The sequence below is a fragment of the Pseudopodoces humilis genome, chromosome 1 (assembly GCF_049639895.1).
Source record: "Pseudopodoces humilis isolate 2021_Gansu_Grassland_sample_001 chromosome 1, ASM4963989v1, whole genome shotgun sequence".
NCBI classification, from domain to species: domain Eukaryota; kingdom Metazoa; phylum Chordata; class Aves; order Passeriformes; family Paridae; genus Pseudopodoces; species Pseudopodoces humilis.
The window spans coordinates 149,762,887-149,778,438 of NC_142200.1; the positions used below are offsets into that span (position 1 = coordinate 149,762,887).

At 43.8% G+C, this 15,552-nt stretch overlaps 1 protein-coding gene across 1 annotated transcript in view; it reads right to left on the minus strand.

Moving 5' to 3' along the window:
* The window catches only part of OBSCN (obscurin, cytoskeletal calmodulin and titin-interacting RhoGEF), a 181,241-nt gene that overhangs the window by 128,458 nt on the left and 37,231 nt on the right, over nucleotides 1-15,552 (minus strand). Inside the window, 15 exon segments of the mRNA XM_088064601.1 lie at nucleotides 604-867; nucleotides 1,128-1,397; nucleotides 2,343-2,609; nucleotides 3,077-3,352; nucleotides 4,260-4,535; nucleotides 5,418-5,693; nucleotides 6,801-7,076; nucleotides 8,193-8,468; nucleotides 9,576-9,851; nucleotides 10,968-11,243; nucleotides 12,351-12,378; nucleotides 12,380-12,493; nucleotides 12,495-12,628; nucleotides 13,745-14,020; nucleotides 15,128-15,403. Of these exon segments, the coding sequence (XP_087920727.1) occupies nucleotides 604-867; nucleotides 1,128-1,397; nucleotides 2,343-2,609; nucleotides 3,077-3,352; nucleotides 4,260-4,535; nucleotides 5,418-5,693; nucleotides 6,801-7,076; nucleotides 8,193-8,468; nucleotides 9,576-9,851; nucleotides 10,968-11,243; nucleotides 12,351-12,378; nucleotides 12,380-12,493; nucleotides 12,495-12,628; nucleotides 13,745-14,020; nucleotides 15,128-15,403 (3,561 nt within the window).

Sequence of the window (15,552 nt, forward strand, 5' to 3'; positions counted from 1 at the left end):
GAGATATAGCAGTGAATGAGGGACAAGATGGATGTTCTTGGGCATTGGCTTGTCTTTGCCTTTCTGCCTTCCTCATGGTTTTGGGTGGTATTGGGTGATTGGACAGAAAAGCTCGCAGTGCGGAACATGGGTGTTTGGTTATTGGGTTAAAAGTAAAAATAAATGAGTTGGCATTTGATAATTGGATAGTTTATGCTTAAAAGGCCTTGTGGACAGAGCCCTGGGTCTCCATTTGTAGCTTGCTAGGTCAGTGTGTACAAGTGTTCACTGTCTGTGAGAACGTAACACAGATAAGAAAAATAAACATCCTCAGTCTGAAGGCGAAAGCCGTCTCTCTGCTCGTCAATCCCAATCCTGGGGAAAAGAATTGAGCACTTTTACAAACAATCTTTTAAGAAGCTTAATGGCCAAAGCTGTTGGGATGAGGTGAAGGCAACAGGAACCAATCAGACATTCTCTGTTCACTGTTTAGCTTTCACCTCCTCTCTGTCATTTGACTGGTGGCCAAGCCCACGGTTTTTGTCCCTGTGTGCCCATGATAATGCAGATAAACCTCCAAACCCTGCCTGGGGTATTTACAGAACTGAGGATCACTGAACTCACTTTCCACATTGATCTTGGCTTGTGTCTTGTCATCGGGGCTCTCACAGCAGTAGAAGCCCCGGTCTGCGAAGGAGATGTCCTTGACCACCAAGGTGTGTTTTGTTCCCTCAGCTTTGATCTCGATCTTGTCACTGGGCTTCAGCACGATGCTGTTCCTCATCCACTTCACCTCTGCAGGCTTGGTCAGCTCTACCTCCAAGGTCACTGTCTCCCTCTCTTCAACAGTTTTGGGCTCCAGCTTCTTCTTGAAGGAGATTGAGGCCTCTGCAAGAGAGGAAATAGTAGGAATGCAGAGGATCCAGAAAACAGGCTTTGAAAGGAAATTAAGCCAGTGTCTCAACCAAAGTGTTCTGGGCACTCATTTAATGATGCAAAAGCAGAAAATCCCTGCTGCTAACATAATTAATTAGAAGGACAGCCACATAAAACAAAATCATAGAATGGCTTGGCTTGGAAAGAACCTTAAAGACCATCTAATTCCAGGCCCCTGCCGTGGGCAGGATGCTGTTTCCAGCCTTTCTTACCTCGGACTCTGAGGTTGGCTGTGCTTTTCACGCCCTCAGCATTGGCAGTGATTTCAGCTGCATCTTCCAGTGTCAGGTCAGTGATGGTGAGGCTGTGGTTGGTGTCCTTCTGAGAGATCATGTATTTCTTGCTGGCTTCAATCTTGGCCCCGTTCCTGAGCCAGGTGACCACGGCATCACTGGGGGAGACGGTGCACTTGAACACGGCCTCTTTTCCCTCCTCAGACACCACGCTGTTGAGACTTGTGACAAATTTCACCACTCTGGGAGCTGATGGATAGGAGCAAAACATTCAGGAGCATGTCCTTGAGGCATGGCACGACCACCTTCAAACAGCCAAAAGCTTCCATGACTTTGTTGGAAGCTTGGAAGTGGCAGTTTGATTACTTACAGTAAGTGATCACAATAGTGGACCATCATATTTCCCATTTCTGAGTAAATTTTGTGTACAAAGAGAAGCAAAAAAAGATGGGAAAAAGAAAATCCCATCTTTCATTTGTGAAATTGAATTCCAGCCTCAAATGCAATATGAAGGCAAATATTAAGAGCCCTGAGCCCAACGGGTCTCACAATCATTATGTTTTACACAAATAGAGGTTCTGATAGCAAAAGATTTTAAAATCATAGAAAATTCGGGGAGTTAGAAAGAAAGGCTTGGCAAGCCCTGGAAAAAGTGTTAAAAGTAAGCCCTGGGAAATGTTAGGCCTTGTGCTTGCTACGATCATGGGAAACTGCACCTGTGTAGTCAGTATATGATAAATGATATAATTGTTAGATGTGATTAGATATAATTATTGTTTAAAGAATCATGAGAAACTAAGTGAGGGGTTTGGGGGGAATCACGAGAAATCCGTGCCTGGACGAAATCAATGTATACAATAGAAAAATGTAAGTTTAATAATTAATATGTAAGTTATATAACTATAGAATATAAAAACATGTTCAGCTCAAACCCAAGTCGGGTCAGATTTGGGTATGTGTACCTCTGATACCCAGAGCTCTTTAATAAAGCACCTTCATATAATCATAACAATAATTCTGTGATTATGTGTTCCTGAACGCTGACAGTTCCACTGACAGTGAGAGGAGAGTTTTGTATTTTGTCCTCAACACAGGAGTCAGCCCAGACACACGAACAAACTCAGCTTTGCAGGGTTGTAACAGCTGAGGACAAAAGCCAGGGAGCCCTCCACACTGCCACCATTAGAGACTTACGTTTGGGGACGATGGTGATGCTGCTCTTGTCATCCCTGGACTCGCAGGAATATTCTCCCTCGTCCTCAGCCCGGATCCCTGTTATTGTCAGGGTTCGTTTGATTCCCTCCTCACGGATCTGGAAACGCTTGCTGGGCTTGATCTCCACCCCATTCCTGCTCCATGTCACCTTCCCCTTGGCGTGGCTCAGCTCACAGCTCAGGGACACGCTGCCACCAATCTCGGCTTTCACGGCCTCCAGCTTCCTGGCAAACTTCACTGGGATTTCTGAGATCCAGGAGAAGGGAAAATTGTGAGGGAAGAAAAGGGAAGAAAGCCGTTCTAAGAAACTGGTTCTGCCCAACTTTGAAAATAAATAAATAAATAAATAAATAAATAAATAAATAAAATGGCCCTAAATATTTGGGGCTCAGGGGAAACATGGAAATTCAGGCAGCTTCCTTTGACATGGTATTTTCAGATCCCTGCCATTATATAGGAGGATACAGAAATGGGAGGGGAGCAACTACCAGAAGTACCATCATAGGCTTCCATGATCCAAATTGGCCAGCAAAAGACAAAAACTGGAAATTTGGAAGATGGAGAACTTTGCTGGCCCATGGTGGGGCATCCAGAGAAGGCGCAACAAGCCTTGAGGTTGGAACAGTTTCCAGAAGAGTTTGGATTTCACCTCCATTCCACCACGAGGGAAGTGCAGCTGTTGGGTTGGGCCATGACCTGGGGTCACTGCTCACCTTTCACCTGGACTCTGAATTCCTGCTTGTCATCCTTTGTCTGGCAGGTGTAGAGGGCAGAGTCTGTGCTCTCGGCTGCGTTCACTGTCAGCGTCCTGGATGCCCCCTCGCTCTTGATCACACATTTCTTGCTGGCTTTGATTTCTGTGCCATCCTTGAACCACCTCACTGCAGAGGTTTCTGGCGTGACTGAGGTTGTCAGTGTGATGCTTTCGTGTTCTTGAACAACGAGAGGCTCTTTCTGGACAACTTTATTTTCAAATTTAGCCTCTGGTTCTAGAAAAGACAATAAACCAGGAAAATTAAAAACTTTATGCTCAAATCCTTGACACAGCGGTTTTATATTACTCCCTCTTCAGGACTCACACCACCAGCTCATCCATAACCTGTAACAATCCAGGGAATATGGCTGAATGTTTGTGGCTGGTATAACCTTTTCTTGAGCAGGAAAAAAGAAAATGGTCTCTCAGGCAATCCAGAGCTTCTGCTTAGAAAAGAAGCAGAAGAAAGGAAATGCAAATATTTATATTTTATCGGCTGCCCATAAAAAGCTTGTCCCTTAGAAGTAAAAATATCTATAAAATTTTCTCTCCCCTCTCATTTTTAGGATTTTAAATAAAATTAAGAAGAAACATTAATAGGCTGAATTTATGGCCTGTTTTCTATTTGCTCCACTGGCAGGAGGGCTGGAACTCAATCTTTAAGGTTCCTTCCAACCCAAATCATTCTGTGATTCCAGTCCCTTCTTCTTGGCCTCCTTTCTATCTTGTACGACCCTTTGCCATAAAATCAGGTATTTTTGGGGCACACACAAGCAGCAGACCAGTTTCTCTGAGTCACTTTTCTCCACAGCTCCACTGCTGCTCTTCAAAACCCCCCACTTCTACTTTCAGCTCCCCACCATTGAAAGAGGTTGGGTGATACAGCTTGTGAAAGAGATAAGCAAAAAGCTATGTAGCATTTCCACACTCCCAAAAAAGTGAAAATTTCCCACCTCTGCACTGCTACTTTAACAATTAATGTGTCATATGGTTCACTGGTGCTTCTCCAGGAGCGACAGTGGCTGTGCCAAGACTGCTGTGTCAGGAATATCCAGTTTTCCTCTAAAACTGGATATTTTTCCTAGGGACTGGATATTCCAGTCCTAGGGACTGGCTCTTCACACCACAAAGTGGGCACTCACCAGTCGGTTCCAGTTTGAAGGTCAGCTTCTGGCCTGCAGCCTCACAGATGTATTCCCCAGCGTCCTTCTTCTCCAGCTGCTCTACCACCAGGCGCCGGGACTTGCCCACAGTCTCTATTTTGAATTTCCGAGAGGAAACGAGCAGTTTTCCATCCTTGTACCACTTCACTTCAGTTGTATCCTGCGCTACCTCACACACGAGGGTGGCACTTTCTGTCAGGACAGCCTTCACCTCCTTCTGGACCTTCTCCTGGTTTATAAATGCAGGTTTGGGCTCTGAGCACAGAAAAAGAAGAAAATAATTGTTGAAGGGTTAAAATGAGATTAATCTTACAGATTTCTGTGCAGGGGTTTGGAAAATAGGTTGTAACTTTCCAAAACCAATTGCCATCACTGAGTGATGTGTACCCTTCTGTGGGATGGAGTTGGCACTTGGAAAATTGGGAACTAAGAGCCTAGGAATAGAAAGGACCAAGAGAAGCCTTGGCATCAACCCTACAGTTCCAAGTCACCAGGTAAAAATATATTTAATTCAAACTTTCCCAGAGAACATCTGTCCTGTTTATCTCTATAAGCTCCCAGATTCCTTCTACTGAAGATCTCAGACGCAATAAAGCAATTTCTTGGAATATTTCACAGAGAAGGGGCATTTAGCATCTGGCAGGAACAGTAAGACATCACAAAATACTGAGATCTCAATCACACAACAGCCCAAATTCAGAAAAAAATTATGTTTACAAGCCATCTTGAGATGTGCTGCTGCTGACACTGCAAATGACAAAATATATTCCAGCCTCTAAGTCCTCCTAAATAGGATTGCAAGACTAACAAGGCAGGGATTCTGTAATGGCTCCTTCCTTTCCAGAAGTTCAGTGTACAAGAATCACCCTTTGGGATTCTGGGAATTGAAGGGATCTGAACATTAATTATTTCTACTGTATTTATAACTGCAACTATTAAACCTGCTAAGAATGAGACAGAACTTGCACCATGCTAAAGCCAAATTCTACAAATCCAGGCAACCAAGTACAGAAAATCAAGTGAACCCTGCAGGCTGCAACAAAACCCAGGCTATTGCAACTGAGTCATGGTGGAATAGTTATTTCAATTATTGCTTTATTGTCCTCTACTGAATTCTGACAAAGAATCTTCTCCTACCTGTGACATCGATCCTGAAGGTGAGTTTTTGGCCAGCAGCCTCACAGGTGTACTCCCCAGCATCTTTCTTCTCCACCTGACCCACCACCAGGCGACGCGATTTGCCCTCGCACTCCACCTTGAACTTCTTGCTGGAGGTGATGAGTTTGCCATCCTTGTACCACTTCACCTCCGTTTTCTCCTGGGCCACCTCGCAGCTCAGCGTGGCATCTTCTGACAGTGCAGCTTTCACTTCTTTCTGCACCTTCTCCTTGTTTGTAAACACAACTTCTGGCTCTGGAAAGAGAGAGAAATCCAGAATTTCTGCAAAATATGATACGATGTTGCTCAATCCCCTTATCGTGACTTATGGGTAACACTGGGAAAAAAGCCCTCTGACATGACAATCCACATCTAAATCTATCAGAAGAACGTGCCAAGGACTTTGTGGTGTGTTTTTGCCTGTTTTGGGTTTTTTGACAGCAATAATCTCTCCATGGTTCATAAGAACATAATCTGGCAGGACCCAGTCAAGGCAGGACGTGTTTTGGTTGAAGTTAATTGCAAACTATCAAATTTTTTGGAGGAAGGAGCTGTTCCGTGCTGCCTTATAGTCCCATAAAATTGATTTCTTTGATTTTCAACAGCTGATTCTGCTGCTTCTTAGATCATTTTGTTTAATGAGAAAGGTGCTAGACCAGCAATGACATGTCCAGGACCCTGTTATTTGTTCTTGTGCAACCTGGGGAAAAGCTCAGCTCATCTCACATCCAAATGGTGAAATCCCCTTGTTCCCCAGAAGACATATCAGTCACACCACTTGGAATTGGATTGGGAAACTGTGAGGGAGCTGGCAAGCTGAATCCATTCTACCTCTCTACAGCCCCAGCAGGGAAATAAAACTGGAATGAGCCTCCATGAGACCTTCCTTCCTTACCTGCCATTTTCTTAACACGTTAAAGACCTTGATACACATCAAGCCCTAATTCCATTACTTCCCTCAGGCTGAAACGAGCCCTTCCAAGGGAAAGAAAAGGAGTATGGACATTGGGCAGGCTCTCCACCAGGACCCTGCACTGAGAACGAGCTGTGGTAAAGATCTGCTCTCGTTGCACCAAGAGAGAAACTGATGCACAGCCAGTATCTCCTTTTAACAGCCCTTTCCCTCCAGTGATCTGTAGATTCCAAAATTTCCCAGGGATTCAGCTCCCTCTTTTAAGGCTTTTAAATGTTTTATGAAGACTAAATGAAGAAAATAAGTCTTGTATTTGTACCCATCCTAGGCCATGCTAAAGATGGACTCTCAAAAATTTGAAGTGTAACACAAAGAAGAGTTAAAAAATAATGTTAATTTTTCTAAAGACTCTAGAAATAAGACTGGTGGGACAAAGAATCTTCTCCTACCTGTGACATCGATCCTGAAGGTGAGTTTTTGGCCAGCAGCCTCACAGGTGTACTCCCCAGCATCTTTCTTCTCCACCTGACCCACCACCAGGCGACGCGATTTGCCCTCGCACTCCACCTTGAACTTCTTGCTGGAGGTGATGAGTTTGCCATCCTTGTACCACTTCACCTCCGTTTTCTCCTGGGCCACCTCGCAGCTCAGCGTGGCATCTTCTGACAGTGCAGCTTTCACCTCTTTCTGCACCTTCTCCTTTTTGAGGAAAGCATCTTCTGCCTCTGAAATTGACGGTACAAGGGCAGATATTGAAAATTCATAGACGCCTTTCCAAATGCAGACATCACCTTTTCAATTGTGGTGCTGAACTGAATTTCCCATTCACATTCCCTGCCATCACCACCTACAGAATTTTTACCATTTGAATTACGCCAAGTGCCAGTGAAGGAGTCATTCTCTGGTAGTTCAAGACACAGCCCCAAAATTGCTTTCATTTCCACCACTACCTTTCCTCAAAATCTGCAGAAAGCAGCACACATCCCAAAATCCAGCAGTACTAAGGTGGATGAGATCTGTCAGAATTAGGTTTGCTGTAAGAGGACAAGCATTAAATTGCCAACCAACCCAAGAGTTGCGCTTTACTTTTCCAACAAAAGCAAAGGGAGTGTTGGGAAACAAACTTTGTGAGCTTGTTCTGTGTCTGTAATTTTATTTCTCAGCTGTTCTCAAGATTTGTCATCCCTGAACTATGTTTTTCTAATGAATGAAAATTAGCCACCTTCCATGGTATTTGCACCACGCCATGATCAAAAATAAATCTAACGTATGAACTCTTCAATTTGCTTTAAATTCATTGAGATCCAGGGATCATGAGGGATGTTAAGGTTGAAACCTGTCCTTGATATCATGATGAAAAGAGCTTGTTTCCTCATCTCCTGCTTCTAAGAACAGTTTAAGCATTTCCATCCACTTGACAGAGGCCATAATATAAAGATTTCCTCTATAATAAAGTTTGATTCAGAAAGGAGCTTTCACAAGAGAATGCCGGTGCTCAGATTTACTGCACCCTTTAATTTTTCCAGCAATTACTGAATTCTCAGTTTGCTATCAGTACATCTTCCCAAGATTCCCAGGAAAATTCCCCAGTGATCTTCAGCCTGACCTGAGTTTGGGCTACAGAAATCCACTGCATGCTTAGTTTGTAAAAAACAAATACAGATCTAACAGTGTGAACAAAATTCCATGAGTAAACCAACACCACTTAAGTGCTGGCTCCATCACTGACTGTTGAGATGGAGTTTGACCACATAATTTTCCTCTCCTTCAACTTTTTAGGATAAAAAACATGCATTTCAAGTACTCAGGATGTAAAGCAGGGATGCAGCACATTCTCTCACCTGTGACATCGATCCTGAAGGTGAGTTTTTGGCCAGCAGCCTCACAGGTGTACTCCCCAGCATCTTTCTTCTCCACCTGACCCACCACCAGGCGACGCGATTTGCCCTCGCACTCCACCTTGAACTTCTTGCTGGAGGTGATGAGTTTGCCATCCTTGTACCACTTCACCTCCGTTTTCTCCTGGGCCACCTCGCAGCTCAGCGTGGCATCTTCTGACAGTGCAGCTTTCACTTCTTTCTGCACCTTCTCCTTGTTTGTAAACACAACTTCTGGCTCTGGAAAGAGAGAGAAATCCAGAATTTCTGCAAAATATGATACGATGTTGCTCAATCCCCTTATCGTGACTTATGGGTAACACTGGGAAAAAAGCCCTCTGACATGACAATCCACATCTAAATCTATCAGAAGAACGTGCCAAGGACTTTGTGGTGTGTTTTTGCCTGTTTTGGGTTTTTTGACAGCAATAATCTCTCCATGGTTCATAAGAACATAATCTGGCAGGACCCAGTCAAGGCAGGACGTGTTTTGGTTGAAGTTAATTGCAAACTATCAAATTTTTTGGAGGAAGGAGCTGTTCCGTGCTGCCTTATAGTCCCATAAAATTGATTTCTTTGATTTTCAACAGCTGATTCTGCTGCTTCTTAGATCATTTTGTTTAATGAGAAAGGTGCTAGACCAGCAATGACATGTCCAGGACCCTGTTATTTGTTCTTGTGCAACCTGGGGAAAAGCTCAGCTCATCTCACATCCAAATGGTGAAATCCCCTTGTTCCCCAGAAGACATATCAGTCACACCACTTGGAATTGGATTGGGAAACTGTGAGGGAGCTGGCAAGCTGAATCCATTCTACCTCTCTACAGCCCCAGCAGGGAAATAAAACTGGAATGAGCCTCCATGAGACCTTCCTTCCTTACCTGCCATTTTCTTAACACGTTAAAGACCTTGATACACATCAAGCCCTAATTCCATTACTTCCCTCAGGCTGAAACGAGCCCTTCCAAGGGAAAGAAAAGGAGTATGGACATTGGGCAGGCTCTCCACCAGGACCCTGCACTGAGAACGAGCTGTGGTAAAGATCTGCTCTCGTTGCACCAAGAGAGAAACTGATGCACAGCCAGTATCTCCTTTTAACAGCCCTTTCCCTCCAGTGATCTGTAGATTCCAAAATTTCCCAGGGATTCAGCTCCCTCTTTTAAGGCTTTTAAATGTTTTATGAAGACTAAATGAAGAAAATAAGTCTTGTATTTGTACCCATCCTAGGCCATGCTAAAGATGGACTCTCAAAAATTTGAAGTGTAACACAAAGAAGAGTTAAAAAATAATGTTAATTTTTCTAAAGACTCTAGAAATAAGACTGGTGGGACAAAGAATCTTCTCCTACCTGTGACATCGATCCTGAAGGTGAGTTTTTGGCCAGCAGCCTCACAGGTGTACTCCCCAGCATCTTTCTTCTCCACCTGACCCACCACCAGGCGACGCGATTTGCCCTCGCACTCCACCTTGAACTTCTTGCTGGAGGTGATGAGTTTGCCATCCTTGTACCACTTCACCTCCGTTTTCTCCTGGGCCACCTCGCAGCTCAGCGTGGCATCTTCTGACAGTGCAGCTTTCACCTCTTTCTGCACCTTCTCCTTTTTGAGGAAAGCATCTTCTGCCTCTGAAATTGACGGTACAAGGGCAGATATTGAAAATTCATAGACGCCTTTCCAAATGCAGACATCACCTTTTCAATTGTGGTGCTGAACTGAATTTCCCATTCACATTCCCTGCCATCACCACCTACAGAATTTTTACCATTTGAATTACGCCAAGTGCCAGTGAAGGAGTCATTCTCTGGTAGTTCAAGACACAGCCCCAAAATTGCTTTCATTTCCACCACTACCTTTCCTCAAAATCTGCAGAAAGCAGCACACATCCCAAAATCCAGCAGTACTAAGGTGGATGAGATCTGTCAGAATTAGGTTTGCTGTAAGAGGACAAGCATTAAATTGCCAACCAACCCAAGAGTTGCACTTTACTTTCCCAACAAAAGCAAAGGGAGTGTTGGGAAACAAACTTTGTGAGCTTGTTCTGTGTCTGTAATTTTATTTCTCAGCTGTTCTCAAGATTTGTCATCCCTGAACTATGTTTTTCTAATGAATGAAAATTAGCCACCTTCCATGGTATTTGCACCACGCCATGATCAAAAATAAATCTAACGTATGAACTCTTCAATTTGCTTTAAATTCATTGAGATCCAGGGATCATGAGGGATGTTAAGGTTGAAACCTGTCCTTGATATCACGATGAAAAGAGCTTGTTTCCTCATCTCCTGCTTCTAAGAACAGTTTAAGCATTTCCATCCACTTGACAGAGGCCATAATATAAAGATTTCCTCTATAATAAAGTTTGATTCAGAAAGGAGCTTTCACAAGAGAATGCCGGTGCTCAGATTTACTGCACCCTTTAATTTTTCCAGCAATTACTGAATTCTCAGTTTGCTATCAGTACATCTTCCCAAGATTCCCAGGAAAATTCCCCAGTGATCTTCAGCCTGACCTGAGTTTGGGCTACAGAAATCCACTGCATGCTTAGTTTGTAAAAAACAAATACAGATCTAACAGTGTGAACAAAATTCCATGAGTAAACCAACACCACTTAAGTGCTGGCTCCATCACTGACTGTTGAGATGGAGTTTGACCACATAATTTTCCTCTCCTTCAACTTTTTAGGATAAAAAACATGCATTTCAAGTACTCAGGATGTAAAGCAGGGATGCAGCACATTCTCTCACCTGTGACATCGATCCTGAAGGTGAGTTTTTGGCCAGCAGCCTCACAGGTGTACTCCCCAGCATCTTTCTTCTCCACCTGACCCACCACCAGGCGACGCGATTTGCCCTCGCACTCCACCTTGAACTTCTTGCTGGAGGTGATGAGTTTGCCATCCTTGTACCACTTCACCTCCGTTTTCTCCTGGGCCACCTCGCAGCTCAGCGTGGCATCTTCTGACAGTGCAGCTTTCACTTCTTTCTGCACCTTCTCCTTGTTTGTAAACACAACTTCTGGCTCTGGAAAGAGAGAGAAATCCAGAATTTCTGCAAAATATGATACGATGTTGCTCAATCCCCTTATCGTGACTTATGGGTAACACTGGGAAAAAAGCCCTCTGACATGACAATCCACATCTAAATCTATCAGAAGAACGTGCCAAGGACTTTGTGGTGTGTTTTTGCCTGTTTTGGGTTTTTTGACAGCAATAATCTCTCCATGGTTCATAAGAACATAATCTGGCAGGACCCAGTCAAGGCAGGACGTGTTTTGGTTGAAGTTAATTGCAAACTATCAAATTTTTTGGAGGAAGGAGCTGTTCCGTGCTGCCTTATAGTCCCATAAAATTGATTTCTTTGATTTTCAACAGCTGATTCTGCTGCTTCTTAGATCATTTTGTTTAATGAGAAAGGTGCTAGACCAGCAATGACATGTCCAGGACCCTGTTATTTGTTCTTGTGCAACCTGGGGAAAAGCTCAGCTCATCTCACATCCAAATGGTGAAATCCCCTTGTTCCCCAGAAGACATATCAGTCACACCACTTGGAATTGGATTGGGAAACTGTGAGGGAGCTGGCAAGCTGAATCCATTCTACCTCTCTACAGCCCCAGCAGGGAAATAAAACTGGAATGAGCCTCCATGAGACCTTCCTTCCTTACCTGCCATTTTCTTAACACGTTAAAGACCTTGATACACATCAAGCCCTAATTCCATTACTTCCCTCAGGCTGAAACGAGCCCTTCCAAGGGAAAGAAAAGGAGTATGGACATTGGGCAGGCTCTCCACCAGGACCCTGCACTGAGAACGAGCTGTGGTAAAGATCTGCTCTCGTTGCACCAAGAGAGAAACTGATGCACAGCCAGTATCTCCTTTTAACAGCCCTTTCCCTCCAGTGATCTGTAGATTCCAAAATTTCCCAGGGATTCAGCTCCCTCTTTTAAGGCTTTTAAATGTTTTATGAAGACTAAATGAAGAAAATAAGTCTTGTATTTGTACCCATCCTAGGCCATGCTAAAGATGGACTCTCAAAAATTTGAAGTGTAACACAAAGAAGAGTTAAAAAATAATGTTAATTTTTCTAAAGACTCTAGAAATAAGACTGGTGGGACAAAGAATCTTCTCCTACCTGTGACATCGATCCTGAAGGTGAGTTTTTTGGCCAGCAGCCTCACAGGTGTACTCCCCAGCATCTTTCTTCTCCACCTGACCCACCACCAGGCGACGCGATTTGCCCTCGCACTCCACCTTGAACTTCTTGCTGGAGGTGATGAGTTTTGCCATCCTTGTACCACTTCACCTCCGTTTTCTCCTGGGCCACCTCGCAGCTCAGCGTGGCATCTTCTGACAGTGCAGCTTTCACCTCTTTCTGCACCTTCTCCTTTTTGAGGAAAGCATCTTCTGCCTCTGAAATTGACGGTACAAGGGCAGATATTGAAAATTCATAGACGCCTTTCCAAATGCAGACATCACCTTTTCAATTGTGGTGCTGAACTGAATTTCCCATTCACATTCCCTGCCATCACCACCTACAGAATTTTTACCATTTGAATTACGCCAAGTGCCAGTGAAGGAGTCATTCTCTGGTAGTTCAAGACACAGCCCCAAAATTGCTTTCATTTCCACCACTACCTTTCCTCAAAATCTGCAGAAAGCAGCACACATCCCAAAATCCAGCAGTACTAAGGTGGATGAGATCTGTCAGAATTAGGTTTGCTGTAAGAGGACAAGCATTAAATTGCCAACCAACCCAAGAGTTGCGCTTTACTTTTCCAACAAAAGCAAAGGGAGTGTTGGGAAACAAACTTTGTGAGCTTGTTCTGTGTCTGTAATTTTATTTCTCAGCTGTTCTCAAGATTTGTCATCCCTGAACTATGTTTTTCTAATGAATGAAAATTAGCCACCTTCCATGGTATTTGCACCACGCCATGATCAAAAATAAATCTAACGTATGAACTCTTCAATTTGCTTTAAATTCATTGAGATCCAGGGATCATGAGGGATGTTAAGGTTGAAACCTGTCCTTGATATCATGATGAAAAGAGCTTGTTTCCTCATCTCCTGCTTCTAAGAACAGTTTAAGCATTTCCATCCACTTGACAGAGGCCATAATATAAAGATTTCCTCTATAATAAAGTTTGATTCAGAAAGGAGCTTTCACAAGAGAATGCCGGTGCTCAGATTTACTGCACCCTTTAATTTTTCCAGCAATTACTGAATTCTCAGTTTGCTATCAGTACATCTTCCCAAGATTCCCAGGAAAATTCCCCAGTGATCTTCAGCCTGACCTGAGTTTGGGCTACAGAAATCCACTGCATGCTTAGTTTGTAAAAAACAAATACAGATCTAACAGTGTGAACAAAATTCCATGAGTAAACCAACACCACTTAAGTGCTGGCTCCATCACTGACTGTTGAGATGGAGTTTGACCACATAATTTTCCTCTCCTTCAACTTTTTAGGATAAAAAACATGCATTTCAAGTACTCAGGATGTAAAGCAGGGATGCAGCACATTCTCTCACCTGTGACATCGATCCTGAAGGTGAGTTTTTGGCCAGCAGCCTCACAGGTGTACTCCCCAGCATCTTTCTTCTCCACCTGACCCACCACCAGGCGACGCGATTTGCCCTCGCACTCCACCTTGAACTTCTTGCTGGAGGTGATGAGTTTGCCATCCTTGTACCACTTCACCTCCGTTTTCTCCTGGGCCACCTCGCAGCTCAGCGTGGCATCTTCTGACAGTGCAGCTTTCACTTCTTTCTGCACCTTCTCCTTGTTTGTAAACACAACTTCTGGCTCTGGAAAGAGAGAGAAATCCAGAATTTCTGCAAAATATGATACGATGTTGCTCAATCCCCTTATCGTGACTTATGGGTAACACTGGGAAAAAAGCCCTCTGACATGACAATCCACATCTAAATCTATCAGAAGAACGTGCCAAGGACTTTGTGGTGTGTTTTTGCCTGTTTTGGGTTTTTTGACAGCAATAATCTCTCCATGGTTCATAAGAACATAATCTGGCAGGACCCAGTCAAGGCAGGACGTGTTTTGGTTGAAGTTAATTGCAAACTATCAAATTTTTTGGAGGAAGGAGCTGTTCCGTGCTGCCTTATAGTCCCATAAAATTGATTTCTTTGATTTTCAACAGCTGATTCTGCTGCTTCTTAGATCATTTTGTTTAATGAGAAAGGTGCTAGACCAGCAATGACATGTCCAGGACCCTGTTATTTGTTCTTGTGCAACCTGGGGAAAAGCTCAGCTCATCTCACATCCAAATGGTGAAATCCCCTTGTTCCCCAGAAGACATATCAGTCACACCACTTGGAATTGGATTGGGAAACTGTGAGGGAGCTGGCAAGCTGAATCCATTCTACCTCTCTACAGCCCCAGCAGGGAAATAAAACTGGAATGAGCCTCCATGAGACCTTCCTTCCTTACCTGCCATTTTCTTAACACGTTAAAGACCTTGATACACATCAAGCCCTAATTCCATTACTTCCCTCAGGCTGAAACGAGCCCTTCCAAGGGAAAGAAAAGGAGTATGGACATTGGGCAGGCTCTCCACCAGGACCCTGCACTGAGAACGAGCTGTGGTAAAGATCTGCTCTCGTTGCACCAAGAGAGAAACTGATGCACAGCCAGTATCTCCTTTTAACAGCCCTTTCCCTCCAGTGATCTGTAGATTCCAAAATTTCCCAGGGATTCAGCTCCCTCTTTTAAGGCTTTTAAATGTTTTATGAAGACTAAATGAAGAAAATAAGTCTTGTATTTGTACCCATCCTAGGCCATGCTAAAGATGGACTCTCAAAAATTTGAAGTGTAACACAAAGAAGAGTTAAAAAATAATGTTAATTTTTCTAAAGACTCTAGAAATAAGACTGGTGGGACAAAGAATCTTCTCCTACCTGTGACATCGATCCTGAAGGTGAGTTTTTGGCCAGCAGCCTCACAGGTGTACTCCCCAGCATCTTTCTTCTCCACCTGACCCACCACCAGGCGACGCGATTTGCCCTCGCACTCCACCTTGAACTTCTTGCTGGAGGTGATGAGTTTGCCATCCTTGTACCACTTCACCTCCGTTTTCTCCTGGGCCACCTCGCAGCTCAGCGTGGCATCTTCTGACAGTGCAGCTTTCACCTCTTTCTGCACCTTCTCCTTTTTGAGGAAAGCATCTTCTGCCTCTGAAATTGACGGTACAAGGGCAGATATTGAAAATTCATAGACGCCTTTCCAAATGCAGACATCACCTTTTCAATTGTGGTGCTGAACTGAATTTCCCATTCACATTCCCTGCCATCACCACCTACAGAATTTTTACCATTTGAATTAC